Here is a 27,706-nt window from a genome sequence, read left to right on the forward strand (position 1 = left end):
CACCTGGTAGCACAAACGTATACTTTACCTCTGACATATGCTCAATAATGACATATAGCCAACTAATATATTAATTAGTAAAACTGATACTGGTCCGGGGCATATTGAAAAAAGTTGACCGACACCCCCCCCCCCCCCCCCCCCCCCCCTCCGCGACCCCCATTGGCTACGGGCCTGATGAATGAATGAATGAATGGATGTTTAATGACACCCCAGCACAAAAAATACACATCGGCTATTGGGTGTCAGAAGAGGTAAGTATGCCCTTTATGAAAATTCCGTCGAAATAAATGTCCATCTAGCTCTCGAACGGCAGAGTACTCGGGCTAAGTCTCGTTTTGACCCCTGCTCGATTTCACGCTGGATCCGCCACTGAATAACATGAATTGAAGATTAAAATGTGCAACTTTCGTTCGTTACTTGTTTCCTATTTCTATTTATCCGCGTTTCTTTTCTTCTGCGTTTCCACTGAAGATCAGTTGGGCTATTTCTCGTTCCAGCCAGTGCACCACGACTGGTATATCAAAGGCCGTGGTATGTGCTATCCTGTCTGTGGGATGGTGTATATAAAAGATCACTTGCTGCTAATCGAAAAGAGTAGCCCATGAAGTGGCGACAGCAGGTTTTTTCTCTCAATATCTGTGTGGTCCTTTACCATATGTCTGACGCCATATAATCGTAAATAAAATGTGTTGAGTGCGTCGTTAAATAAAACATTTCCTTCATTCCCTGGGACTGTTCCACGGAGCGATCTTTGCGCAAAGATGATCTTAAGTGCATAACACCCATATGCGATTAAGGTGATCTTAGTGCTAAGATTGCTTTGTGGAACAGGGCCTAGAGATCACGTTCCCTCGTTTAGGTTATGAAAGCCTAAACTAAAGGGTCGTACAAACGAGGCGGAAAATAAAAAAGAAAGAAAGAAAGAAAAGAAAATGGCCGCTCTGGGGACAATTTTGAGGCGAGCGGGTCCCAGTGTCGGCAGCATTCTGCAGCGATCTGTTCTGAAGAATGCGACACCGTTGTATTTCGCCAGGTTGTTTCACGTATTGTTTATTGTTTATGCGTTATTAAATATGCTTCACGTCTGAGTGTTAATACGCACTTAACTCAAAAAGTGCAAGGTCAAACAAAATGTATGGCAAAAAACTTTGAAAAAGCCTTATTTAGTTTACTACAGTGTACACACAGTGACAGTAACACTCACTCACTCAGGGCTTCTAGATTATGGTAGCCCCACTCCCATGGCTAGTGATATTCAGTGTTGGGCTAGTAAGTAATTACAATAACTAGCCCGACGGCTAGTGGAAACAAAGTGGGACTTTGTTATAAAACCTTGCCAAGTGCTGCATTTACATATTTCGTAAATTTATGTGAATATCATGCCCCCTCTTTCCACACCAATCTAAGGATTTGTAAGTTCAGTCTGCCTCTTTAGGTGACATATCTGATTATTACTATTAGTAAAATTGTATTTATTTAAAGTAGGGCTAGTGAATTTCTAATCATGGCTAGTAGTAGTAGTACATTTTTAAAATCACTGATCCTATGCCTAGTGAATTTTTATAAAATTCTAAAAGCCCAGAACACTGCACTGCATTCAGGCTTTCTGCAATAGTTTGAGGGAAAGAAAGAAATGTTTTATTTAATGACGCACTCAACACATTTTATTTATGATTATATGACATCAGACATATGGTTAAGGACCACACAGATTTTGAGAGGAAACCTGCTGTCGCCACTACATGGGCTACTTTTCCGATTAGCAGCAAGGGATCTTTTATTTGCGCTTCCCACAGGCAGGATAGCACAAACCATGGCCTTTGTTGAACCAGTTATGGATCACTGGTTGGTGCAAGTGGTTTACACCTACCCATTGAGCCTTGCGGAGCACTCACTCAGGGTTTGGAGTCGGTATCTGGATTAAAAATCCCATGCCTCGACTGGGATCCGAACCCAGTACCTACCAGCCTGTAGACCGATGGCCTACCATGACACCACCGAGGCCGGTTAGTTTGAGGGTAATGTAATAAAAGCAAAACTGATCATAAGTGTCCTTATTAGGTGGTTATGGAATTATGGGTTTAAAGTTAAACACTACATTTCATGTACTTTTTAACATTTTTTAAACAACTTCTCTAGATCTTATCATGGATAAACCAGTTTGGGTGAGCATAAGCATTCGGTTCTAAAGCATATCAATATTTATAAACAGACACTTGTTTTTCAAATGCCTACCTTTTTATTAGTATTTCTAAACATCATACAAGCACTAAACCATCTTCATAAATCAAGGCTAATATTCGTTCCTCGTATTCAGCCTTGATACATGTCGTCAAGAATCCGTGCCACAAAATGCTTAAATTTCATTGGATGCGATGAGATCTGATTGCAACGAATCGCAACGCTCCTTATAGATTCCCTTGTTATTGTAAACAAAGATGGCAGTGTCAGCGTCCGGCGGTTAATTTTTGATATTGCTTTCAAGATTGTCACATGTTACCGATGCTGTGATTGGTCAGCGATGTCATCGTGTAAGGGACATAATCGGTGTTACAAATTTTCTTCCAATAGAGGGCGCTAGTAGTGGATATCAGTAATCTTGACTACATGTATCAAGGCTGAATACGAGGAACGAATATTAGCCTTGATTTATGAAGATGGCACTAAACTGGCTGCTGAGTAGCTAAGTTTACCGCTAGTAAATGAGGCACGTTATGTCAATACTTTTCTTAACGTGCACAGTGAGTTGCTTCCCTCTGTGTAGCATATTTTAAAATGGTGGGGGACTTTTGACAGTTGTCTTTGTTTAGTTCCCAAAGCAAAAGTCAAATTCATACAAAATATTCAAGTGTACATACTGTTGCGCACAAACGACGCAACCACCAAAACCAAAACCTCACCAAAACAGGGCAACGGATGACTTCCATAACCAGATAGCAGTACAGCTAAAATTATGAAAATGTATCCATTATTTGCCAAACTTTTAGGGTACATAAGTTTACCCTATATCCTGAAGCAGAAATCCCGACAGTATAATCAGATGTTTGTCCTTCACATTTGATGTGCACAGTTTTTCTTGGGTGCCCAAATGCACCTTGATTTCATCTCTGGGAGCGTTTTTCATCATCCACCTAAAAATCTTGTCACTGTGTGCCTTTCGCTGGTGGTTGAACAAATGCTAATTTAAGCCCAGCGGTCCCCAGTATTTGATGTATCCTTGAGTTATTATCATTACTATAAGTTGGGATCTTTAAATCAAGGTTTCTGCCTAAAACGGGTATTATGCCATACCCAAATTGTTTTGCAGATATTTTTTTTTAAAGTTAACCTTTTGACAAAATTAATTACTCTTAAGACTTATCATTAATGTCAGGGCTCGAAACGGCCTGTCGCCAAATAATGGCGTTAGTCAACCAAATAATATTATCTTCTTTAGAGCTATAACATATGAGCCACTATTAATATTTGTATTTCACATAATTAAAATCTTGCTCGTGGTTTGCTTATGATAATTTGCCAACATGTATTATTATTTTTGAGGCCACCATATCTTTTTGCACATTTCGAACCCTGAATGTATGATTTTCTTAACCCTAACTCGAAACTTCACCCATTTTCTTTCTGGGGGAGGCCCCCCATTCTCCCTGTTGACTGTGGTTGCATTCAATGCCATAGTACTATATCCAAAAATTTCTTTCTGGCACAAATACTACTTTTATATTTTAATTTATGTTCCTCGAGTCTTGTTAACATCTCTTGAGACTGATTGTAAATGAACGCTGCAACCTATGACATAGTCAATGAGCAGATTAACCGTTAGCCTCGTTGCTGATTTTAGGTGTATATTAGCTGATTTTGTAATTATTCAAGAAATTCATTTATGCAAAATACACATTAGATTTATTTGTGTGTGGAGATTACGTCATAAAAGTCCTTAGTTTGTTTTCAACACTTTCATTAAGCCTGTGTATGAAAATAATGGAGCACTTATTTACACTATTTTAACATTTAGTACACCAGGGCTCAAACTTAAGAATTTGTGTCCCACAGCAAGTTAAAAAATAAATTGCAGCTAGTGAAATGGACTACCGACAGCAAGTTAAAGCCTGCCCATGGCAATTGAAAAAATGGAAGACTTTTGCAGCAAAATAATAAGACTGAAAGGTTAATTTGCTGTATATAGACATATTTTAAATGTACTAATGTTATATACTGGCAACTAATGTACATCATATGAAAATATTCTTGACATTATTTGGGAGCTTTACTGACGGCACGTTTTTGCCGTCGGTGATGCTCCCAGCCTACGGCAATTTATATCTCAACGACGGCAATTGGCGTTGGTGCCATCGTTAAGTTCAAGCCCTGGTACACACTGACATAAATGGAATGTACAGTGTCTGTGATACGTTGGTGATTTTCTTTAATAATGATCAAATAAATATTCAGAAAAAAACACTACATTTACTCGGAGACACAAATAGACTAGACTACGAAACAAGTTTTGTAGAGTGTTTATCTTTAGGCAGTACCAGGAAACTCATACGTCACATCAAAATGAATTGTTCCAGCCAGTCAAAAGGATATAGTGAGTCTGAATGACCGACATCTTTGGTGAAACTCATACTTTCAACTGTTGGGGTGGGCAGGGCTTCTAGATTATGGTAGCCCCACTCCCATGGCTAGTGATATTCAATGTTGGGTTAGTAAATAACTGCTATTACCATGCCCGTCGGCTAGTGAAAAAAAGTCATATGCTGCAGTTAAGTCTTATTTTGTAAATATGAATATCCTGCTACCCCCCCCCCCCCCCCCCCCACCCAATGTTAGTGTTTTAAGCTCTATCTCCCTTTTTAGGTGACATTTTTGATATTACTATTAATTAGTAAAATTGTATTAACTTAAAGTAAAGTAGGGCTAGTGTATTTTTAATTGTGGCTAGTATATATTTAAAATCACTGATCCCATGGCTAGTGGATTTTATAAAAATTCTAGAAGCCCTGGGGTGGGGAACAGTGGTGGTGTTGGAAACACCCACCTGGTAGTTTAGTCATAGATAAACTATAATATTTCTAAAATAAAAGTGTCGTGAAATTGCCATGAGATGCAATTAAAATGGTGTTGACCAGTAATAGTTTTTAGTACTACAAATATGATAACAGTGACACGATTTTTAGTATTGTTTCTTACAGTAAGTGTTATCACAATAAAAGATAATGAAAACCATGTAGTGCGAATAAAATCTTCATTGCGAACGAAGTACAAGTATGGGTTACAGAAAAACACCAAGACGTACACATGTAACTGATACGAGACATGACCTAATAATATGGGTCAGGTCTTATTTTGAGGGGTGTGTGTGCCCAGGACAGCATGCTTGAACCATAGTTGGATATGAACATAAACTTGCATATAAACGAGCTCCTTTTTGAAAGTATATATTATTTATCATTATTATCACCTGTTTCTCTTACACACTGAGTTTGTGACATATTTAATCATAGTTTCTTCTTTTCACTATTACATGCACCTGTAGTTGTATATTTAATTTTGTTTATTATCACCTTTATTTCTTCTTTCAATTTTTTTTTTAAATTTTTTTTTAATTTTTTTATATATACACCATACCAGTTATGGTAGGTGAGGCATTTAATTAATAAGAATTATTCTGTGTTTTTCAGAGGGGCTAAAGTCTGGTTGCCCGATAAAGATTATTTTGACCAGATAAAAAGTCCAGTTATGTATCCAGATGAAACTACAGACTGGGAGTTGCCTCCCATTAATGGTCAGTATTTTTCTTCTGTCTTTGCAATCTGATTCATGGCATGTTGGCAGTTTTATTTCCAAGAATGTTATCTGATATTTGGGTCAGCCAGCCTAGTATTGGGCTCAAAGGACACTGTCAGTGTTATCTGATATTTGGGTTTTGGTAGTGATGGAACCGGCCTCGGTGGCGTCGTGGCAGGCCATCGGTCTACAGGCTGGTAGGTACTGGGTTCGGATCCCAGTCGAGGCATGGAATTTTTAATCCAGATACCGACTCCAAACCCTGAGCAAGGCTCAGTGGGTAGGTGTAAACCACTTGCACCGACCAGTGATCCATAACTGGTTCAACAAAGGCCATGGTTTGTGCTATCCTGCCTGTGGGAAGCGCAAATAAAAGATCCCTTGCTGCCTGTCGTAAAAGGGTAGCCTATGTGGCGACAGCGGGTTTCCTTTAAAAAAAATCTGTGTGGTCCTTAACCATATGTCTGACGCCATATAACCGTAAATAAAATGTGTTGAGTGCGTCGTTAAATAAAACACTTCTTTCTTTCTTTTTGGTAGTGATGGAGTGCCAACCTAATTGTAGGCTGAAAGGACACTGAATGTTACGGCAACACAGCAACACACCACCATCTGTCGTGCCGTTACTTGCTGTAGCAGTTTAATATAGTCTGGTTACGGAAATAGTTCCTCATGAAAAAAAAAATATATAACAAATTGTAATATGTTTTTTTAAATCTTTCTTTGATGATTACACATAGGTCGACCTATGTAGTATTTTAAATAACCCATTCGTTTGAAGTAACTTGTTATATGTACTACTAACTGATAACAAATGTGCCGATGGTATAGTGCCACTTATACTTATAGGATATTAAATAAGCTTCCATTTCGCATCATGTTTATGTCCCGAGTGAAATAATTTTCAGTGGTCACAAACTTTAGCGAGACATAAACATGACACGAAATGGTAGCGAGTTAAATAATCTATTTGTTACCCATAATCAATCTAATCTTAATTTATATCACTCAGCATGTTTGGTTGATGTTCCTGTAAGGTTGTAGTGCCCTAATCATGTGACGTCGAAGTGTTACATCCCAGTTGGCATTCTAGTGAGACGTATCACTTTGATATGTACCAAACTATTTGTAACCATATGGGTAATAAATATGTATACCAGCAACACGAGGCGGTGATCAGGCATTAAGACTGTTAACTGAAACATTTCGTGTTCGACAGTAGTTGTTAGCTGAGAGCACTCCCTAAAATTAGTAGTCTCATGACCCTGTTGATAGTGTTGTATTTTTTACAAAATATATTCTGACATAGAAATTGCATTGAACTGCATGGAGTAATTAATGGTGGTGTGTAACCTTAAAGAGACAGACCCTAGTTTTTAAACATTGACATATTTTCCACTATTGGAGCCGTTTTTTATAATTTACACATGTACTTACATTTTATTATTTAGAATATTCATTTTCATACATTGGAATATGTTCTGTTCATCCAGGTTTTTGTAATGCCTTAAAATGCATTTTCCATAATTTGAAAAATGCACATTTGTCTGAGAAGTAATGGTTATCGAGACGAGCTCTAGTTATTTTTAGACAGCGTTTCCCCATTTAAACATCACAGACTAGCTTCTCTGTTATATAATGTTATCCAAATGTGTTTGCAGGTTTGTACAGTGAAACCCCTCTAAAGTGGACACCCCAGGACCAAGTAAAAAGTCCTGTTTAAGAGGTATCTGGTTTAGAGAGGTTATTTTCTGCACAGATATTTAAAAAGGGACTATGAAAAACATCCGGTTTTGAGAGGTTTCACTGTAGATTAACTAATAAACTTAGGGTCTACACTTTTAAATGATATTTCATATAATTTGTGTTTTGATTTTTCAGAGAAGGCGTTTATCCGAGAGAAGCACGTCCAGAATCTGGTGATTAATTTTGGACCCCAGCATCCAGCGGCTCATGGCGTACTGCGTCTTGTGCTCACTCTTGATGGAGAGGTACGTGCTGTCCTGATCACACTAGTAGAACCGAGTTGACCGGTTGAGTGGCTGGGGAGACTTCTCCTTCTGGTCATCTAGTGCTTGCAGTGCAAGATATATCAGAGCAGTAGAACCGAGTTGACCGTTGGTGGGTGGGGAGACTTCTCCTTCTGGTCATCTAGTGCTTGCAGTGCAAGATATATCAGAGCAGTAGAACCGAGTTGACCGGTTGGTGGGTGGTGCGACTTCTCCTTCTGGTCATCTAGTGCTTGCAGTGCAAGCTATATCAGAACAGTAGAACCGAGTTGACCGGTTGGTGGGTGGTGCGACTTCTCCTTCCGGTCATCTAGTGCTTGCAGTGCAAGATATATCAGAGCAGTAGAACCGAGTTGACCAGTTGGTGGGTGGTGTGACGTCTCCTGCTGGTCGTCTAGTGCTTGCAGTGCAAGATATATCAGAGCAGTAGAACCGAGTTGACCGGTTGGTGGGTGGGAAGACTTCTCCTTCCGGTCATCTAGTGCTTGCAGTGCAAGATATATTAGAGCAGTAGAACCGAGTTGACTGGTTGGTGGGTGGTGTGACTTCTCCTTCTGGTCAGCACTTCTGGTCGTCTAGTGCTTGCAGTGCAAGATATATTAGAGCAGTAGAACCGAGTTGACCAGTTGGTGGGTGGGGAGACTTCTCTTTCCGGTCGTCTAGTGCTTGCAGTGCAGATTTTCACTTGTCAGAACAAACTGACAAGTGCTTATTTCGAACACTGAATTCATGAAACTTGTAGAGAAATACATATAAATAATTCAGAACTTGTTTCGTTTATGTTGGTCAGTAAAATTCCTAATAAATTCATCGGAAGGTCAATTCAAGAATTGGGTAAAATCAACTAGCTTATATCAGTCCTTCACATATGCAAATATGCTCCAGGCGACTGGTAACATGTTGAGAACAGGACGAATATTGATAAAAGAAGTTTTGAATAGCACAAATTGAAAAATTGCTGAGTCACTCAGTATAATGATATTTAAGTCAAAGTTAGTTTTGGAAATTTTAATTTACAAATAAACAAATACAGATTTATGGCGTGTCATTAAATGCACTGGTTTGTTATGAAATTCAAATCATAGACAACATACTTATTACTATTTTAGGGATATGCAAATTGACGTGAGCAAGTCAGGTTTTATAAAATGTTAATAACAATTAATTATGAGCTTTAGACTGTGATATTTGCTTATTTTCCTATACTTGTACCCGTGTCAAAATAATTATCAGTCCCATACGTAGTTGCTTTTTATTTTTATTTTTTCACAAATATTAATAAAATATAAAGGTCTATTTTAAGTAAGATGACTCTTAAATATAAAGGCACACTGTTACTAATTTCAAGTGGACAATTAAAAAAACATTTCTGAGAGAAAATTTAGGTGCACTTGGCTATCAAAGCATGGTCACACACACTGTATATTTGTAATATTTTGTTTCACCAAGACAAAATTAGGTCAAGTTTTCATTTTTAAATTCACCAAACTACTAACTATCGTTTTGATCCCGGGATATTATCAGTTTGTTCTGCCTGTTGTTGGTAACCATGGTAACATAGTATTATCTTTTCCAGACTGTTGTCCGAGCCGATCCACACATTGGCTTGCTGCATCGGGCGACAGAGAAACTTATAGAGTACAAAACATATCTACAGGTAATTTCTAACAGCTGCCCTTAGCTTATAGAAACTTATAGAGTACAAAACATATCTGCAGGTAATTTCTAATGGCCGCCCTTAGCTTATAGAAACTTATAGAATTCAAAACATATCTACAGGTAATTTCTAACAGCCGCCCTTAGCTTATAGAAACTTAAAGAATACAAAACATGAAAAACAACATGATATGAAAATGATATGCATTACAAATAAAAACCAAAGGCTACGCATATACAGCAGTCATAAACTTTATCCATCTCTAAGGTGAGATATACTCCTGTAGATTTAGCCTATGCACATGTGTACAGTGATTTCCATTTTCTGTGAATAAGACATTTGACGTTTTGCCACCTAAATACAGTAGTTAATCGAACAAAGACAATCACTGGTTCTCAAAGGTATCGGCAAGAATACAGCATTCTATGGCTGTCCTTGTTTGACCACGTCAGAGCTGTTAGCAGTCGGAACTTTTCCATCATATACAATGTCAGGAATGACTTTGCTCATTGCTAATAGATGTCTCAAATTACTAAATTATACCCATGTGATTTTCCAGTCTTATATATTAGTTATGAAAATCCCGGGAATAAAAACAATACAAATGTGTCAGTATTATCATGACCTGTTACAGTATTCAAACAACCGGTACAAAAAATTGTAATAAATGACCTGTTATAGATAGAAATATGAGATGCATTTACAATTTTACTGTTAAACATATGTAATTTGAAACAGACTATAACACCCTGGTTGATATTGATTACACCTGAGACTACCCCTCTGCTACATGTAAGCTTAGTACTTGTGATTTCACCTGTCAGATGTAATCAATATCAACCAGGCAGGCATCGAAATAAGTCGAGAACGGTCGTTCAGGTTACCGGGAGGTTACCACATGTTAGAACGGTAGTTTTGTTTCCGAACGTAAACCAGACAATGCATTCAGGACTTCTGCGTTTCATTATCTCGTCAGGAATTGCATCGATGTTCGCACGCAAGTCACTCCGCGTTTAAGCAGCATCCACTAGATGAATTTATGTCCGCGTTTTGTTTTCTCGTACAAAATTGCACCGATGTTCGTGCACACTTGTGCAATTGCAAAGCAATTTTGGCAATCCGCGTTTAAGCAGCGCCCACTAGATAAATTTACTTCCGGATTTTGTTTCTCGTACCGATGTTTGCGCGCACCGTTACAATTTCAGAACGACCGCGTAGTAGTAACAGGAATTCAATTCCATCTTTCATATAGTTGTGGAAAGCTATAGGTTACCAGACTATTTTTTGTGGTAACCTGTAAATGGGTTACCAGACACAATGCTTATTTCGATGCCTGCCAGGGTGTTATAAGACTAATATATAAGACTGGAAACTCACATGGGTATAATTTTGATTAGTACTTTAACAACTGGTATTGCTATTACAAATAGATGTTGCAAATGACTAATATCTGGTCAGTTTCTCACAAACTTGAAGTCCACGGTCATGGTTTAAAGTTACATTTACATGTATGGATGTTCATCTCTGAAACCATTAATGATAGGCAAGACATTTTAATTTTGCAGAATTCTTGCGTTAATTAAGGAATGTTATAGATGGAGTTGTGATAATTTCAGGCATTGCCATACTTCGATCGTCTCGACTACGTGTCTATGATGTGTAATGAGCAGTGTTACTCGATAGCCGTGGAGAAGTTACTTAACATCGAGGTACCCGAGAGAGCCAAGTGGATTAGAAGTGAGTGGGCATCATTTCGTAATCAGGGATGGGACTTAGCCCAGTGGTAAAAGTGCTCGCTTGATGCGTGGTTGGTTTGGGATCGATCCCCGTCTGTGGGTCCCATTTGGCTATTTGTCGTTCCAGCCAGTGCACCATGACTGGTATAGCAAAGGCCATGGTATGTGCTATTCTGTCTGTGGGATGGTGCATGTAAAAGATCCCTTGCTACTAATGGAAAATGTAGCGGATTTCGTAATCTGAGGGAGGGTCCTGTCTAGCTTAGTGGGAGGGTCCTGTCTAGCTTAGAGGGAGAATCCAATCTAACTTGGAGGGATGGTCATATCTAACTCGGAGGGAGGTCCTATCTAACTTAGAGGGAGTGTCCAATCTAGCTTAGAGGGAGGGTCCGATCTAACTTGGAGGGAGGATCCAATCTAACTTGGAGGGAGGTCCAATCTAGCTTAGAGGGAGGGTCCAATCTAGCTTAGAGGGAGGGTCCGATCTAACTTGGAGGGAAGTCCAATCTAGCTTAGAGGGAGGGTCCGATCTAGCTTAGAGGGACGGTCCGATCTAGCTTGGAGGGACGGTCCTATCTAGCTTAGAGAGAGGGTCCGATCTAGCTTGGAGGGAGGGTCCGATCTAACTTGGAGGGAGGATCCAATCTAACTTGGAGGGAGGTCCAATCTAGCTTAGAGGGAGGGTCTGATCTATCTCGGAGGGAGTGTGCTATCTGGCCATAGTTTTAAAATATGCTGAGGTGTTAAACAAATTATCCCTTACTTTCTTCTCAACCGAGTGTTGAAATAACCATATGTTAGACACCAATAATCGTAGTGCTGAGGTGTTGTTAATCATACATTCCTTTCTTCATTTCAGCGTTGTTTGGTGAGATAACGCGCTTGATGAATCACCTCATGTCAATCGCGTGTCACGCTCTTGACGTGGGCGCCATGACACCCTTCTTCTGGCTGTTTGAGGAGCGAGAGAAGGTAAAGCTCAACTATTGTAACCAGAGATAGATTGTTAACCTTCTCACCACTGCAGGCCACTCGCCCAGCTTCACGCCAGTCGACATACTGTACACTACAGTGATTCACTCGATGCACGGTCGGTGTGGGATCGATCCCCGTCGGTGGACCCATTGGGCTATTTTTCGTTCCAGCCAGTGCTCCACAATTGGTGTAACAAAGGCCGTGGTATGTACTATCCTGTCTATGGGATGGTGCATATAAAAGATCCCTTGCTGTTAATCGAAAAGAGTAGCCCATGAAGTGGCGACAGTGGGTTTTCTCTCTCAATATCTGTGTGGTCCTAAACCATATGTCTGATGCCATATAACCATAAATAAAATGTGTTGAGAGCATCGGTAAATAAAACATTTCCTTCCTTCCGTGATATTTTACATACTAAAAACATGAATAATGAATTTTATATAGACCCTATAACACTTTAAAAAATTAAAATAACATTTTAATTTGATAGTTAGTAAATCACAGATTGAAAGTCAGCTCCATTGGTAATATGGAGTCGTCATGCTTGGCACAAATGTGGTTTAATGTCACACACGTTTAAAGGGACATACCCTTGTTTTTAAACACTGAGGTATATGTTTTACTATTAGAGCCATTTTTGATAACTGAAATCATACTTTACTTAGATTTTATTGTTTAGATTATCCATTTCCTTACATTCTAAGTGATTTTGGTCATCCTGGTGTTTTTAATATCACAAAATGCATTTCTCATATTTTTATCAAAATCATGTGCGTCCGAGATGTAACAGTTATGGAGTCAAGTTTTAGTCTATTTTTAGAGAGTATTTCACCATTTCAAAGTCACAGACTCATGTTTCACTCAATTGTAACTTTATCCAAATGTGTTACATGTTTGTAGATTAACTAAACGTAGTGTTAATTTTCACGTGTTGAAACTTCTGTCTGTCCCTTTAACTAAATTTAACTCTGTCTTCCAAATTACAAAGTATATTTGATTTAACTCTGCTTGCCAAATTATAAAGTATATTTTATTCACTAGCAATAATACTACGCTATATACATTATATTATTTGTTGACTAATTTCTTCGTTTTGCTTTTGTTCTTGTAGCTGATGGAATTCTATGAACGTGTTTCGGGAGCAAGAATGCATGCTGCCTATGTAAGGCCAGGGGGCGTGTCTCAGGTATGTAAGACCAGGGGGCGTGTCTGAAGTATTTAAGACCATGGGGGCTGTCTCGGGTATGTAAGGCCAGGGGCGTGTCTCAGGTATGTAAGACCAGGAGGCGTGTCTCAGGTATGTAAGACCAGGAGGCGTGTCTCAGGTATGTAAGACCAAAGGGTGTGTCTCAGGTATGTAAGACCAAAGGGCGTGTCTCAGGTATGTAAGACCAGGAGGCGTGTCTCAGGTATGTAAGACCAGGAGGCGTGTCTCAGGTATGTAAGACTAGGGGGCGTGTCTCGGGTATGTAAGACCAAAGGGCGTGTCTCAAGTATGTAAGACCAGAGGGTGTGTCTCAGGTATGTAACACCAGGAGGCATGTCTCATGTATACAAGATCAGGAGGCGTGTCTCAGGTATGCAAGACCAGGAGGCGTGTCTCGGGTCGAAAATTTCCACCACCTCAGGTGTACTTTTTCTATCCCACATGACCACACATGATGGCGTCTATTAATAAGACACTGTGTACTTTCAGGACTTGCCTCTTGGCCTTCTCGATGACATGTACGACTTCCTGCTGCAGTTTCCGCAGCGTATTGACGAAGTGGATGACCTTCTAACGCCCAACCGGATCTGGAAGGCGAGGACGGTTGACATCGGGATCATCTCCGCAGAAGATGCTCTTAACTATGGCTTCAGGTGAAACTCTCTTATCAACATTGGGCAACACAGTTGTAAATTCATCGGGGTGACATCATTGTAAATATACCGGCCTTGGTGGCGTCGTGGTTAGGCCATCGGTCTACAGGCTGGTAGGTACTGGGTTCAGATCCCAGTCGAGGCAAGGCGCAGTGGGTACTGTACCACTTGCACCGACCAGTGATCCATAACTGCTTCAACAAAGGCCATGGTTTGTGCTATCCTGCTTGTGGGGAGCGCAAATAAAAGATCCCTTGCTGCCTGTCGTAAAAGAGTAGCCTATGTGGCAACAGCGGGTTTCCTCTAAAAAAAAACAGTGTCAGAATGACCATATGTTGTAAATATTGGGTGACACCATTGTAAATATTGGGTGAAACTGTTATGATCATTGGGTGACATTGTAAATATTCGGTGAATCTGTTGTAAACTTTGGGCTTCAGGTGAAACTCTCTTATCAACATTGTAAATTCATCGGGGTGACATCATTGTAAATATACCGGCCTTGGTGGCGTCGTGGTTAGGCCATCGGTCTACAGGCTGGTAGGTACTGGGTTCAGATCCCAGTCGAGGCAAGGCTCAGTGGGTACTGTACCACTTGCACTGACCAGTGATCCATAACTGCTTCAACAAAGGCCATGGTTTGTGCTATCCTGCCTGTGGGGAGCGCAAATAAAAGATCCCTTGCTGCCTGTCGTAAAAGAGTAGCCTATGTGGCAACAGCGGGTTTCCTCTATAAAAAACAACAGTGTCAGCATGACCATATGTTTGACGTTCAATAGCCGATTATAAGATAAAAAATCAATGTGCTCTAGTGGCATTGTAAAATAAAACAAACTACTTTTCATTGTAAATATTTGGTGAATCTGTTGTAAACATTGGGTGACACCGTTGTAAACATTGGTTGACACCATTGTAAATATTGGGTGAAACTGTTATGATCATCGGGTGACATCATTGTAAATATTCGGTGAATCTGTTGTAAACGTTGGGCGACACCGTTGTAAATATTGGATGAAACTTCTAAACACTGGGTGACATCATTGTAAACACATGTATTGGGTAAAATTGTAAATATTGGGTGAGACTGTTGTAAACGTAGGGTAACATCATTGGGTGAAAAATATTGTAACCATCAGGTGAAGTTGTCGTAACCACAGGTGAAACTCGTAAACATCAGGTGACAGTAATAAATGCTGGGTGAGAGGGTTGTAAACATTAAAACACAAATTTATATATGTCTGTATTTTTTCTTTATTATGTTCTACATATTTTTAAATTCATCTTTTTAAATTTATGACTATTGTTCATGCATGAAGGCCTGAGATTTTTATTAAGAAAAACACAGTTTGTTGGCATTGGATGGTAAAAACAACTGTTTAATTACTTAAATTTTTTATAAAGCACTGTCTTCTTTAAGTTTTCTTTTTCTCAAAAGACAGTTTTACGCCATCAATAATTAGTAATACAAAGCAGTGGTGGAGAACCAGATTTCTATCGATGCATTTTCTTTGGTCGTTTACTATGGTAAGATTTTAGAAACTGAATCTGGATTTGGTTATAGATACATTTTCTTTGGTCGTTTACTATGGTAAGATTTTAGAAACTGAATCTGGATTTGGTTATAGATACATTTTGTTTAGTTGTTTACTATGGTAAGATTTTAGAAACTGAATCTGGATTTGGTTATCGATGCATTTCGTTTGATTGTATATTATGGTAAGATTTTAGAAACAGAATCTGGATTTGGTTATCGATGCATTTCGTTTGATTGTATATTATGGTAAGATTTTAGAAACGGAATCTGGATTTGGTTATCGATGCATTTTGTTTGATTGTATATTATGGTAAGATTTTAGAAACGGAATCTGGATTTGGTTATCGATGCATTTCATTTGATTGTATATTATGGTAAGATTTTAGAAACCGAATCTGGATTTGGTTATCGATGCATTTCGTTTGATTGTATATTATGGTAAGATTTTAGAAACCGAATCTGGATTTGGTTATCGATGCATTTCGTTTGATTGTATATTATGGTAAGATTTTAGAAACCGAATCTGGATTTGGTTATCGATGCATTTCGTTTGATTGTATATTATGGTAAGATTTTAGAAACTGAATCTGGATTTGGTGATCATGAAGTTACATGCATGACTATAAATATTCGACATTTTACTTACTTGCGACGGTGATAAAAGTGTCTAATGTTGAACTTTTACTGCTTACAGTGGCGTCATGGTGCGAGGCTCGGGAGTCAAGTGGGACATACGTAAAGTGGAACCGTATGATAGGTACGACCAAGTGGAGTTTGATGTTCCCATTGGGCGCAAAGGAGACTGCTACGACAGGTAATTACGGACACCTTTCAGTGCTCTATGGGTCAGGACGTAGCCCAGTGGTAAAGCGTTTGCATGATATGTGGTCAGTCTGGGATCGATACCCGTCTGTGGACCCATTGGCCTATTTCTTGTTCCAGCCAGTGCTCCACAACTGGTGTAACAAAGGCCGTGGTATGTACTATCCTGTCTGTGGGATGGTGCATATTAAAGATCCCCTGCTGCTAATCGAAAAGAGTAGAACACGAAGTGGCGACAGCGGGTTTCCTCTCTCAATATCTGTGTGGTCCTTAACCACATGTCTGATGCCATATAACCGTAAAATAAAATGTGTTGAGTGTGCGTCGTTAAATAAAACATTTCCTTCCTTCCTTCTGTTTCAGTGCTCAAGGGTTAAACCGTCATTGCCAAATTAGCCATCTGCTAATTTTTATACAAAGTGGCTACAGTGTTCAGTAGTTGGCTAATAAAATTTTCTTTAAATTAACGACTGAATAATTTTCAAGGAAATGCGCAACAAATGTGACAGTCTGAAATGGTAAAAAAATTCTGTTAGTTATGTTTTGGTGTATCCCAATGGTAAAGTGTTGATGCACGGTTGGTCAGGGAACGATCCCCGTCGGTGGGCACATTGGACTATTTTTCACTCCAGCCACTGCACCACGACTAATATATGTATTGAAGGCCATGGTATGTTCTATCTTGTCTAGGGGATGGTGCATATAAAAGATCCCTTGCTACTACTGGAAAAATATAGTGGGTTTCTTAAGACTATATGTAAAAATTACCAAACGTTTGACATCCAATAATTGATAATTATTAGGGGCGGGACGTAACCCAGGGGTAAAGCTCATGCTTGATACGCAGTCGGTCTAGGGTCGATCCCTGTCAGTGGGCCCATTGAGCTATTTCTCATTCCAGCCAGTGCACCACGACTGGTATATCAAAGGCCATGGTATGTGCTATCCTGTCTGTGTGATGGTGCATATAAAAGATCCCTTCCTACTAATGGAAAAATGTAGCAGGTTTCCTTTCTAAGACTAAATGTCAAAATTACCAAATGTTTGATATCCAATAATTAATTGTGTTCTAGTGGTGTCGTTAACAAGTCAAATGTTTAACTTTATTTTGTGTGATACAGATATCTGGTGCGAATGGAGGAAATGCGACAGAGTGTCAGGATCATGTTGCAGTGTTTGAACAAGATGCCGGCAGGAGAAATCAAGGTGGATGACAACAAGGTGGCGCCACCTGCCAGAGCAGACATGAAGGTAACGCGGTGTCAAAGGTCAACCGTACACACACCTCAAAATTACAAGAATGGCAAGGGTGCAGAAATGGAAAATATTTCACCAAAACCAGCTAAAATTTACTAGCCCGCCAGAATTTCTACTAGTCCACTAGTATAAAAATATTATAATATACAGTGTCTTCACTTCAAATGATATATATATAAATATATTGACAATGCATTATTAAGAACACTTTGTAAGTGATCAACATCATGTGGAAAGCTAAATCAAAAAGACAGATGGCCGGTCGGACTAGTAGTTGCATTTTTTAACTCATCCGTTGGAAGTTTTACTCGCATTTGGCGAGCGGTTGAGTACTTTCTGCACTTCTGAACGATCGTTTCGTTTGCTCATTGATCAAATCTAATTTTTCGCAATCTGTTTTTTGTTCGCTCAAAATTTGGAGCATCATTTACTTTGATACATAGAGGTTATTACCAGAGTGTTTTTCGGTATCGCCAATATCATATATTAGGAATAAAAATTGTATTATGCGAGCCTCTGGCGAGCATAATACATTATTTTTATTCCTAATATATGATATTGACGATACCGAAATACACGAGGGTAATAATCTCTTTATCATATAAGCTAAAGCTTAATACAACGTGTTTTTGTAAACTGTACATGCAACTTTAATTCCAGTCCGCCATTACTAGATATTCAAATGACGTAAGAATATGTGGCGCGGTGTATTTTTTAATAGAAATGACGTCAAACTCGAATGTCGTCATTTTGGATGTCCTTACATCAAAATAAAGTTATGCCTTACAATTTTTGTTTTCTGAACGCTGGACAGCTTTCAGTGTCAAATTGCCATTAAAATGTTTTTATTTGATGACTATGAATGTATACGTCAATCATGGAGTGTCACCCAAGTATGTTTGCTTAAATGTCAATAAACCTAGTGCCGAGACCTCGACTAATTTACATCTAATTAGTAAAGTTATCATATTCTTTAAGAATGTGATCTGAAAAATATCATCTGAAAAAATATAAGATACTTTGATTGCAGGATGAAAATGTTATCTGGATTTATTTCTGTGTAACTGATAAAACAGGATACGAGGTCTGCTGTATAAAAAGGAAATGGGTTACGGGGATTTATTTCTGTGTAACTGATAAATAGGTCACACAAGCTGTTTAAAGCTCGACTTGGTAATCCCAATAACAAGATTCTCAATTCTCAGAGGAACTACGAGCTGACTCGACTGGTAATCCCAATAACAAGTAAATGCACTACGAGATGAACTACGAGCTGTTTAAATCTCAATAACAAGTAAACTGATGAACTACGAGCTGTTTAAATCTAGACTTGGTAATCCCAATAACAAGTAAACTGATGAACTACGAGCTGTTTAAATCTCGACTTGGTAATCCCAATAACAAGTAAACTGATGAACTACGAGCTGTTTAAATCTCGACTTGGTAATCCCAATAACAAGTAAAATTATGAACTACGAGCTGTTTAAATCTTGACTTGGTAATCCCAATAACAAGTAAAATGATGAACTACGAGCTGTTTAAATCTTGACTTGGTAATCCCAATAACAAGTAAACTGATGAACTACGAGCTGTTTAAATCTCGAGTTGGAAATCCCGATAACAAGTAAAATGATGAACTACGAGCTGTTTAAATCTAGAGTTGGAAATCCCAGTAACAAGTAAAATGATGAACTACGAGCTGTTTAAATCTAGAGTTGGAAATCCCAGTAACAAGTAAAACATGTTATTACCACTTTAGCGTTCACGTAAGTGTTGCAAGGTATACAAATGCCTATATGCGAGGGGTGTCATGAATGATACATTGAAACATCATGATATTACTGCTGGAGATACGATACACGATATGCTTGCATGTATATCAATTCATATTTTGATCATGTATCGATTTCTATTTTAATTTTTTATTGATTTCTATTTTAATTTCGTATCGATTTCTATTGAATGGATGAAAAATAGTTACAGTTATTTGTTGCTGCCTAACAGTTGTGACGTCAAAGCCTATAGGGAAGCACTGATTATGGGTCAATTTCATGGAGTGGGGTGGAGGATGGGTGGATTGTAATGATTGACGTGATAACCGTGTATGTGTGTGTTTCAGACGTCCATGGAGTCCCTGATTCACCACTTCAAGCTGTACTCTGAGGGTTACCAGGTTCCCCCGGATCAACGTATACGGCCATAGAGGCCACCAAGGTGAGTTCAAGCTGTATTCTGGGTGTTACCAGGTTCCCCCCGGATCAGCATACACGGCCATAGAGGCCCCCAAGGTGAGTTCAAGCTGTACTCTGAGGGTTACCAGGTTCCCCCCGGATCAGCATACACGGCCATAGAGGCCCCCAAGGTGAGTTCAAGCTGTACTCTGAGGGTTACCAGGTTCCCCCGTTAGCCGCACAGTGGATCAACACTACACGGCCATAGAGGCCCCCAAGGTGAGTTCAGCGATGTACTTAACAATGAGGGTTACCAGGTTGATGAATTTTCGGATTAGCATACACAGCCCATAGAGACCCCCAAGGTGAGTTCAAGCTATACTCTTAGGGTTACCAGGTTCCCCCCTGATCAATATACACAGCCATAGAGGCCCCCAAGGTGAGTTCATGCAGAAGACGACCCAATTCGTATGGTCCTCTGGCTCGTTAGGCACACAGTGTGGACACTGACACAGGACCCATAATTAGCATAGGCTGTGGTATTTGCTGTGCCTCTTCGGATTCATTAACATTACTGTAAAATGTTAATTAGTAGGCTGTGCTGTATGTGCTGTCCTCTCGGATTCATTGCTATTAATGTAAAATACCCATAATTAGCATAGGCTGTGGTATGTGCTGTCCTCTCGGATTCATTGCTATTAATGTAAAATACCCATAATTAACATAGGCTGTGGTATGTGCTGTCCTCTCGGATTCATTGCTATTAATGTAAAATACCCATAATTAGCATAGGCTGTGGTATGTGCTGTCCTCTCGGATTCATTGCTATTAATGTAAAATACCCATAATTAACATAGGCTGTGGTATGTGCTGTCCTCGGATTCATTTCTATTAATGTAAAATACCCATAATTAGCATAGGCTGTGGTATGTGCTGTCTTGTCGGATTCATTGCTATTAATGTAAAATACCCATAATTAACATAGGCTGTGGTATGTGCTGTCCTCTCGGATTCATTGCTATTAATGTAAAATACCCATAATTAGCATAGGCTGTGGTATGTGCTGTCTTGTCGGATTCATTGCTATTAATGTAAAATACAGCGGGTTTCTTCTAAGACCACGTGTCAGAAATGCTAAATGTTTGACATTCAGAAGCCAATTTTTAATGAATCGGTGTGCTCTGGTTTCTATAGAAAACAAACTTTTAACTGTTACATGATTGGGCTTAACATTAATGTTTTGACTCTTTGTTGATTTAGGGCGGAACGTAGAGCACAGTTGTATAGCGCTCACCTTTTGCGAGGTCACTTTAGGATTTATCTGTGTTGGTGGACCTGTCTGTGAGATGGTGCATATAAAAGATCCTTGCTGCTAATTGGAAAGAATAGCCCATGAAGTGGCGACAGCAGATTTCCTCTCTTAATATCTGTGTGGTTCTTAACCATATGTCTGACGCCATATAACCATAAATAAAATGTGTTGAGTGCGTCGTTAAATAAAACATGTCTGTCTTTCTTTCATGCATTCATTCATTCATTCATTCATTGTTCATTCATTCTTTCGTTTGTTGATTTGCAGGGAGAGTTTGGAGTATACCTCGTATCGGATGGAACCAACAAACCATACAGATGTAAAATAAAGGCCCCTGGATTTGCTCACTTGGTATGATGATATTTTAATTATAATTGTTCTTTTGTAGTTTTCAGTCGGAATAATCAGGAGATAAATAAGTTCCCAGTTATCACTAAGTTATGTCTGTCATAAAATAATTGTCACTGGACTTCATCTTCTGAGAGTGATAAATGAAATGTGTGTTGTAGGACATAAAGTAAAGAAGAATTAGTATTCACTGTTACAGATAATGTTTGAACATCGAAGTTACATTCTTTCTGTTAGAAAACATTGTCAACAGAATTATGACTAATTTAATTAAATCAACAAATGGCAACTTTTTAAAACTATATTACATTATCATGTACAGGCACAGTGCAGCAGGGGGTGGGGCCTGGGGTGGCCTATACAACCCCCATCCCCCAACCCACCCACCCACCAATAATTTTGAATCAAAAATATTATTGGTAGTAAATTTAAGGCAGAGATGAATTTTACTTGTAGAATGCAGGAAATTGCATTTCAGGACATCTAGTTTTCAAAATTTTATGAGGGAGCATCACCCAAACCCTTTAGAAACTTTGTTTTGTGCCCTCGATCTCAGTCATTCCCCCAAATGTGTACTTGCTTCCACTGTGCCTGATGTGCCAGACATACATGTAAATATTACCAACCAAATATTCTTTACCATAATACATTGAGCATGCATGTTATAATGTCTAATGACATTGTAATTCACTGCCTAATATTCCCAGTGTGTTACGTTTGCTGCCGATGTTCATGTTTGATGTTGTTCATTTGTTTTTAAGGCGGGCTTGGAAAAGTTGGCGAAGAAGCACATGCTGGCCGATGTAGTTGCGATTATTGGTAAGTGTGTTCATGTTGAACAATCGACAGTTACCTGTCAGCAGTGTGCTGTTTCTAAATAGAACACCTGTTAGTTTTTGTTCGATGTAGTTGCAATTATTGGTAAGTGTGTTCATGTTGATCAATCGACAGTTACCTGTCAGCAGTGTGCTGCTTCTAAATAGAGTACCTGTTAGTTTTTGTTTGATGTAGTTGCAATTATTGGTAAGTGTGTTACCTGTCAGCAGTAATGTAGTGATCAAACGACATGTTACCTGTCAGCAGTGTGCTGTTTCTAAATAGAGTACCTGTTAGTTTTTGTTTGATGTAGTTGCAATTATTGGTAAGTGTGTTAATGTTGATCAAACGACAGTTACCTGTCAGCAGTGTGCTGTTTCTAAATAGAGTACCTGTTAGTTTTTGTTTGATGTAGTTGCAATTATTGGTAAGTGTGTTAATGTTGATCAAACGACAGTTACCTGTCAGCAGTGTGCTGTTTCTAAATAGAGTACCTGTTAGTTTTTGTTCGATGTAGTTGCAATTATTGGTAAGTGTGTTCATGATAATCAATCAAGTTATACCGGCCTTAGTGGTGTTGTGGTTAAGCCATCTGACTACAGGCTGGTAGGCACAGGGTTCGTGGCCCGGTACCGGCTCCCACCCAGAGCGAGTTTTAATGGCTCGGTGGGTAGGTGTAAGACACTACACCCTCTTTTTCTCTCACTAACCACTAACAACTAACCCACTATCCTGGAATGACAGCCCAGTTAGCTGAGGTATGTGCTCAGTACAGCGTGCTTGAACCTCAATTAGATATAAACACGAAAATAAGTTTAAATGAAATCATGTTAACTGTAAGAAGTGTGCTGCTTCTAAATAGAGCACCTGTTAGTTTTGTTTGATGTTGTTACTATTGATATTATTATTATTGTTATTATTATTGTCTCACCTTCACCAAGTTATTGGTGACGACAGCGTCGACATCATCCTTTATATTTAGCTCCACTGTTAGGTTTTAGTGTTTAGGACAGGGAGGGATGTAGCCTAGTGGTAATCATTCGCTTGATACGCGGTCGTTCTGGGATCGATCACAGTCGGTCGACTCATTGGGCTATTTCTAGCTCTAGTTCTAGCCAGTGCACCACGACTGGTATATCTAAAGGCTTGGGATCGATCACCGTCAGTTGACTCATTGGGCTATTTTTAGTTCTAGTTCTAGCCAGTGCACCACGACTGGTATATCTAAAGGCTTGGGATCCATCACCGTCAGTTGACTCATTGGGCTATTTTTAGTTCTAGCCAGTGAACCACTACTAATATATCTAAAGGCCTGGGATCCATCACCGTCAGTTGACTCATTGGGCTATTTTTAGTTCTAGCCAGTGAACCACTACTAATATATCTAAAGGCCTGGGATCCATCACCGTCAGTTGACTCATTGGGCTATTTTTAGTTCTAGCCAGTGAACCACTACTAATATATCTAAAGGCCTGGGATCCATCACCGCCGGTTGACTCATTGGGCTATTTCTAGTTCTAGCCAGTGAACCACTACTAATATATCTAAAGGCCTGGGATCCATCACCGCCGGTTGACTCACTGGGCTATTTCTAGTTCTAGCCAGTGAACCACTACTAATATATCTAAAGGCCTGGGATCGATCACCGCCAGTTGACTCGTTGGGCTATTTCTAGTTCTAGCCAGTGAACCACTACTAATATATCTAAAGGCCTGGGATCAATCACCGCCGGTTGACTCACTGGGCTATTTCTAGTTCTAGCCAGTGAACCACTACTAATATATCTAAAGGCCTGGGATCGATCACCGCCGGTTGACTCACTGGGCTATTTCTAGTTCTAGCCAGTGAACCACTACTAATATATCTAAAGGCCTGGGATCCATCACCGCCGGTTGACTCATTGGGCTATTTCTTGTTCCAGCCAGTGAACCACTACTAATATATCTAAAGGCCTGGGATCCATCACCGCCGGTTGACTCACTGGGCTATTTCTAGTTCTAGCCAGTGAACCACTACTAATATATCTGAAGGCCTGGGATCGATCACCACCAGTTGACTCGTTGGGCTATTTCTAGTTCTAGCCAGTGAACCACTACTAATATATCTAAAGGCCTGGGATCAATCACCGCCGGTTGACTCATTGGGCTATTTCTAGTTCTAGCCAGTGAACCACTACTAATATATCTAAAGGCTTGGGATCGATCACCGTCAGTTGACTCATTGGGCTATTTCTAGTTCTAGCCAGTGAACCACTACTAATATATCTAAAGGCCTGGGATCAATCACCGCCGGTTGACTCATTGGGCTATTTCTAGTTCTAGCCAGTGAACCACTACTAATATATCTAAAGGCATGGGATCGATCACCGCCGGTTGACTCGTTGGGCTATTTCTAGTTCTAGCCAGTGAACCACTACTAATATATCTAAAGGCCTGGGATCAATCACCGCCGGTTGACTCGTTGGGCTATTTCTAGTTCTAGCCAGTGAACCACGACTGGTATATCTAAAGGCTTGGGATCGATCACCGTCAGTTGACTCATTGGGCTATTTCTAGTTCTAGCCAGTGAACCACTACTAATATATCTAAAGGCCTGGGATCGATCACCGTCGGTGGACTCATTGGGCTACTTCTTGTTCTACTTAGTACACCACAACTGGTATATCAAAGGTCATGGTATGTGCTATCCTGTCTGTGAGATGGTGCATATAAAAGATCCCTTGCTACTAATGAAAAGATGTTGCAGGTTTTCTCTGTAAGTCTACACGTATATGTAAAAATTACCAAATGTTTGACATCCAATAGCCATTGATTAATTAATTGATGTGCTCTAGTGGTGTTGTTAAAGAATACAAAATCTATGTTCATCTAAATATATGTTTAAAAAAAAAAAAAAAATCTAAATTAAAGGCTTTTCCCTCTCCAAATCAGTTCATGGTTGACAAAGCATTTAAATCTATGTAATTCTTGTTATTGCTATTATTACACAATGTATTGCTGCTATTGTTTTATTTACTATAAATATAATTGATTGTTTTCTTTTGTTGCAGGAACATTGGATATTGTCTTTGGTGAAGTTGATCGCTAAGTCTGTACCAGAAACTGACATGTATTTATTAGAAAGAACATTTTTTTCACCAGCAGTTCAAAAGTGCTCTGTTCAGCAAATACTGACAAACTATATAAACATTTGTAATTCTTCTGACAAATACACCAGAAAGATTTCCTTCATGGAAATTATGATGGTTACAGATCTTTTAAAAAACCCAAAACAAACTGTTATAGGTTGTCCAAGTGTAGATGTATTTCAAATTATAACTCTGCTTCTTCAAAGATAATTATGTTCAGCATTTCCAGAACATATTGTAATTAATCTCTCTATTGGTTGTAATGAAGTCGGAACTTGTTTGTCAGTGCAGACCAGTGCTGATGTAGCTGATGAACCCTGCCATTGCTGGTTTTGTTTTGATGAGCCAGACTTCTGAAATGCCTGGACTCCTGGTCACTAAACTGTAGACTTTGGCGTTTGACAATTAATTTTGACTGTGTTAGGCTTTACGAGATGGTAATAAAGATATTATTACACGTGTGCTTTGTATGAATTTTATTAACTCAGTTATGTTAAACCATGTGGATAATAACACTTGTTATTACACATGTGTTTCATATGATGTTTATTAACTCTGTTATGTTGAACCATGTGAATAATAACACTTGTTATTACACGTGTGTTTCATATGTTTATTAAATCAGATATGTTGAACCATGTGAATAATACTTGTTATTACACGTGTGTTTCGTATGTTTATTAATTCAGTTATTTTGAACCATGTGGATAATAACACTTGTTATTACACATGTGTTTCATATGATGTTTATTAACTGGACTCCACTTTATTCTGGTCACATGATCTCTGAAACAGACTGGAAACGTAGCCATCCACCTTTGGCTAGATGGTTTGATTGTTGGTTTGTGTACTGTGAATATACAACACAACTTGTGTCTATTGACATGACAGAGGAAAATAATATTGTGTATATACTGTAGATTAAAACGTGTGTTTATTAAACCCATAGTGTAAAATCCTGTGTAATATGGTAAAAACGTGTGTTTATTGAACTCACAAAAATAAATACAGTGTATATTGAGTAAAACATGATTTTGTTGTTTGTGTGTTGTTGTTTTTTTAACTCGCAGATAAATACAGTGTGTATTGAAAAACCTGGGGTTTTTCCATTTGTTTGTTTTAACTCTCCAAGATAAATACAGTATATATTGAAAGACGTGTTTTTTTCATTTGTATTTTTTTTAACTCTGATATTAACATTTTGCCAGTCTGGAGCTCCACGCGGTAAGACGTGTTTGTTTCACTTGTGCACACTGCACGTGCTTTCGTGTGCTCGACTTGGGGGGGGGGGGGTCCTTCATTTCGTTGTTTTTGTCAGCGAAATTAAGTTTTCTACTGGGATGTATGCGGCCATTGGAACTGATTGAACGCTGGAACGCTTCTCGTTTCGACAGCCTGCACCACCAGGTCGACTTGTTGTTTTCGTGACTCGTATGACGGCCATTCTGCAGAACGCCACGGTTGTTCGCGTCTAGTCTCTACATGTCCGAGCCTGTCCTAGCAGCACTGGAAGATGACCGCCCCACTCTTAAGAAGAAATAGGAAGCGGGGTCGGCCCCTACTACTCTTTTTCTAGACTTTGCTTTATAGTGATACCATCTCGTATCCTCCGGAGTTGGACCCGTCCGCACCACTATACCAACCCATGACGACTGGACTATACCCTAGTCTGATACTCTCTCTCGTTCAGACGGATCCGGCTTCTCAAGATCTGTATTTCAGCACAGCACTACACCTTCAACGTCTATCGACTGTCAATCTAGGGGTTTTCTTGACGGGATGCAACCCATCTCGTCCCTTTAAGCTGTGCACTCAAACGGCCTTAACGAGGCCACTCGCGTGGACATATCGATCGGACTTTAAACTTTTAGATCTGCGTTCAAAATTTTATGTCGAAATTACTTCTTTTTTTAATATTATTAAATAGTCCGATCCTCTCTTCTTTCTCTTCTTTCTCTTATTTAATTTTGGACTGTCCTTCTAAAATGCTCCAAATTATATAAATATTCGGACGAGCCGTCAATTCTTTTTTATTTTTGGCTTTTAACCTTTTTATTTTTTTTATTTATTCTATTAACTTTTTTTACTAATTGCTATTTTAAAAATTCTGCCCATTTTCAACCCCTTCCCCCACCTCCATCCCGAGTCAGGCCACCGATCTTATTGGAGGTCGGACTCGGGATGGGCGTGTTCGAAACCCTAGTGGTATATGGGCACGTTAAACTAGTTATCGTCATCATCTGATATTAATACAGTGATTTTATAACTGGTGGAGATCTACGTTATATACAA

The 27,706-nt window shown here is 39.2% G+C and overlaps 1 protein-coding gene across 2 annotated transcripts; it reads left to right on the plus strand.

Moving 5' to 3' along the window:
• The first annotated feature begins 917 nt into the window (after nt 1-917).
• On the plus strand, nt 918-26,443 carry LOC121386391 (NADH-ubiquinone oxidoreductase 49 kDa subunit-like). Of its 2 annotated transcripts, XM_041517272.1 has the most exons (15): nt 918-1,036; nt 5,685-5,788; nt 7,672-7,781; nt 9,376-9,456; nt 11,073-11,193; nt 12,052-12,164; nt 13,279-13,353; nt 13,864-14,027; nt 16,256-16,375; nt 17,505-17,634; nt 19,760-19,813; nt 19,887-19,928; nt 21,391-21,474; nt 22,233-22,290; nt 25,337-26,443. In XM_041517272.1, exons 1-15 carry the CDS (start codon nt 936-938, stop codon nt 25,372-25,374), a joined length of 1,395 nt encoding a protein of 464 aa, XP_041373206.1. In that variant the 5' UTR covers nt 918-935; the 3' UTR covers nt 25,375-26,443. The 2 variants fall into 2 exon arrangements, 1 of the variants encoding a protein (XP_041373206.1); XR_005959644.1 differs by lacking the exon at nt 19,887-19,928 and having other exon boundaries at nt 19,760-19,854.
• The last annotated feature ends 1,263 nt before the right edge of the window (nt 26,444-27,706 follow it).

The sequence above is a fragment of the Gigantopelta aegis genome, chromosome 12, assembly GCF_016097555.1.
Source record: "Gigantopelta aegis isolate Gae_Host chromosome 12, Gae_host_genome, whole genome shotgun sequence".
In the NCBI taxonomy this organism is placed as follows: Eukaryota; Metazoa; Mollusca; class Gastropoda; order Neomphalida; family Peltospiridae; genus Gigantopelta; species Gigantopelta aegis.

What these genes read in the sequence shown, in the direction of transcription:
- LOC121386391 (XM_041517272.1), top strand. Translation starts at nt 936, where the DNA reads ATGGCCGCTCTGGGGACAATTTTGAGGCGAGCGGGTCCCAGTGTCGGC. An exon ending in AGTACAAAACATATCTACAG is followed by an intron (nt 9,457 to 11,072) that starts GTAATTTCTAAC and finishes TGATAATTTCAG; the next exon opens with GCATTGCCATACTTCGATCG. An exon ending in CTGCCAGAGCAGACATGAAG is followed by an intron (nt 17,635 to 19,759) that starts GTAACGCGGTGT and finishes TGTGTGTTTCAG; the next exon opens with ACGTCCATGGAGTCCCTGAT.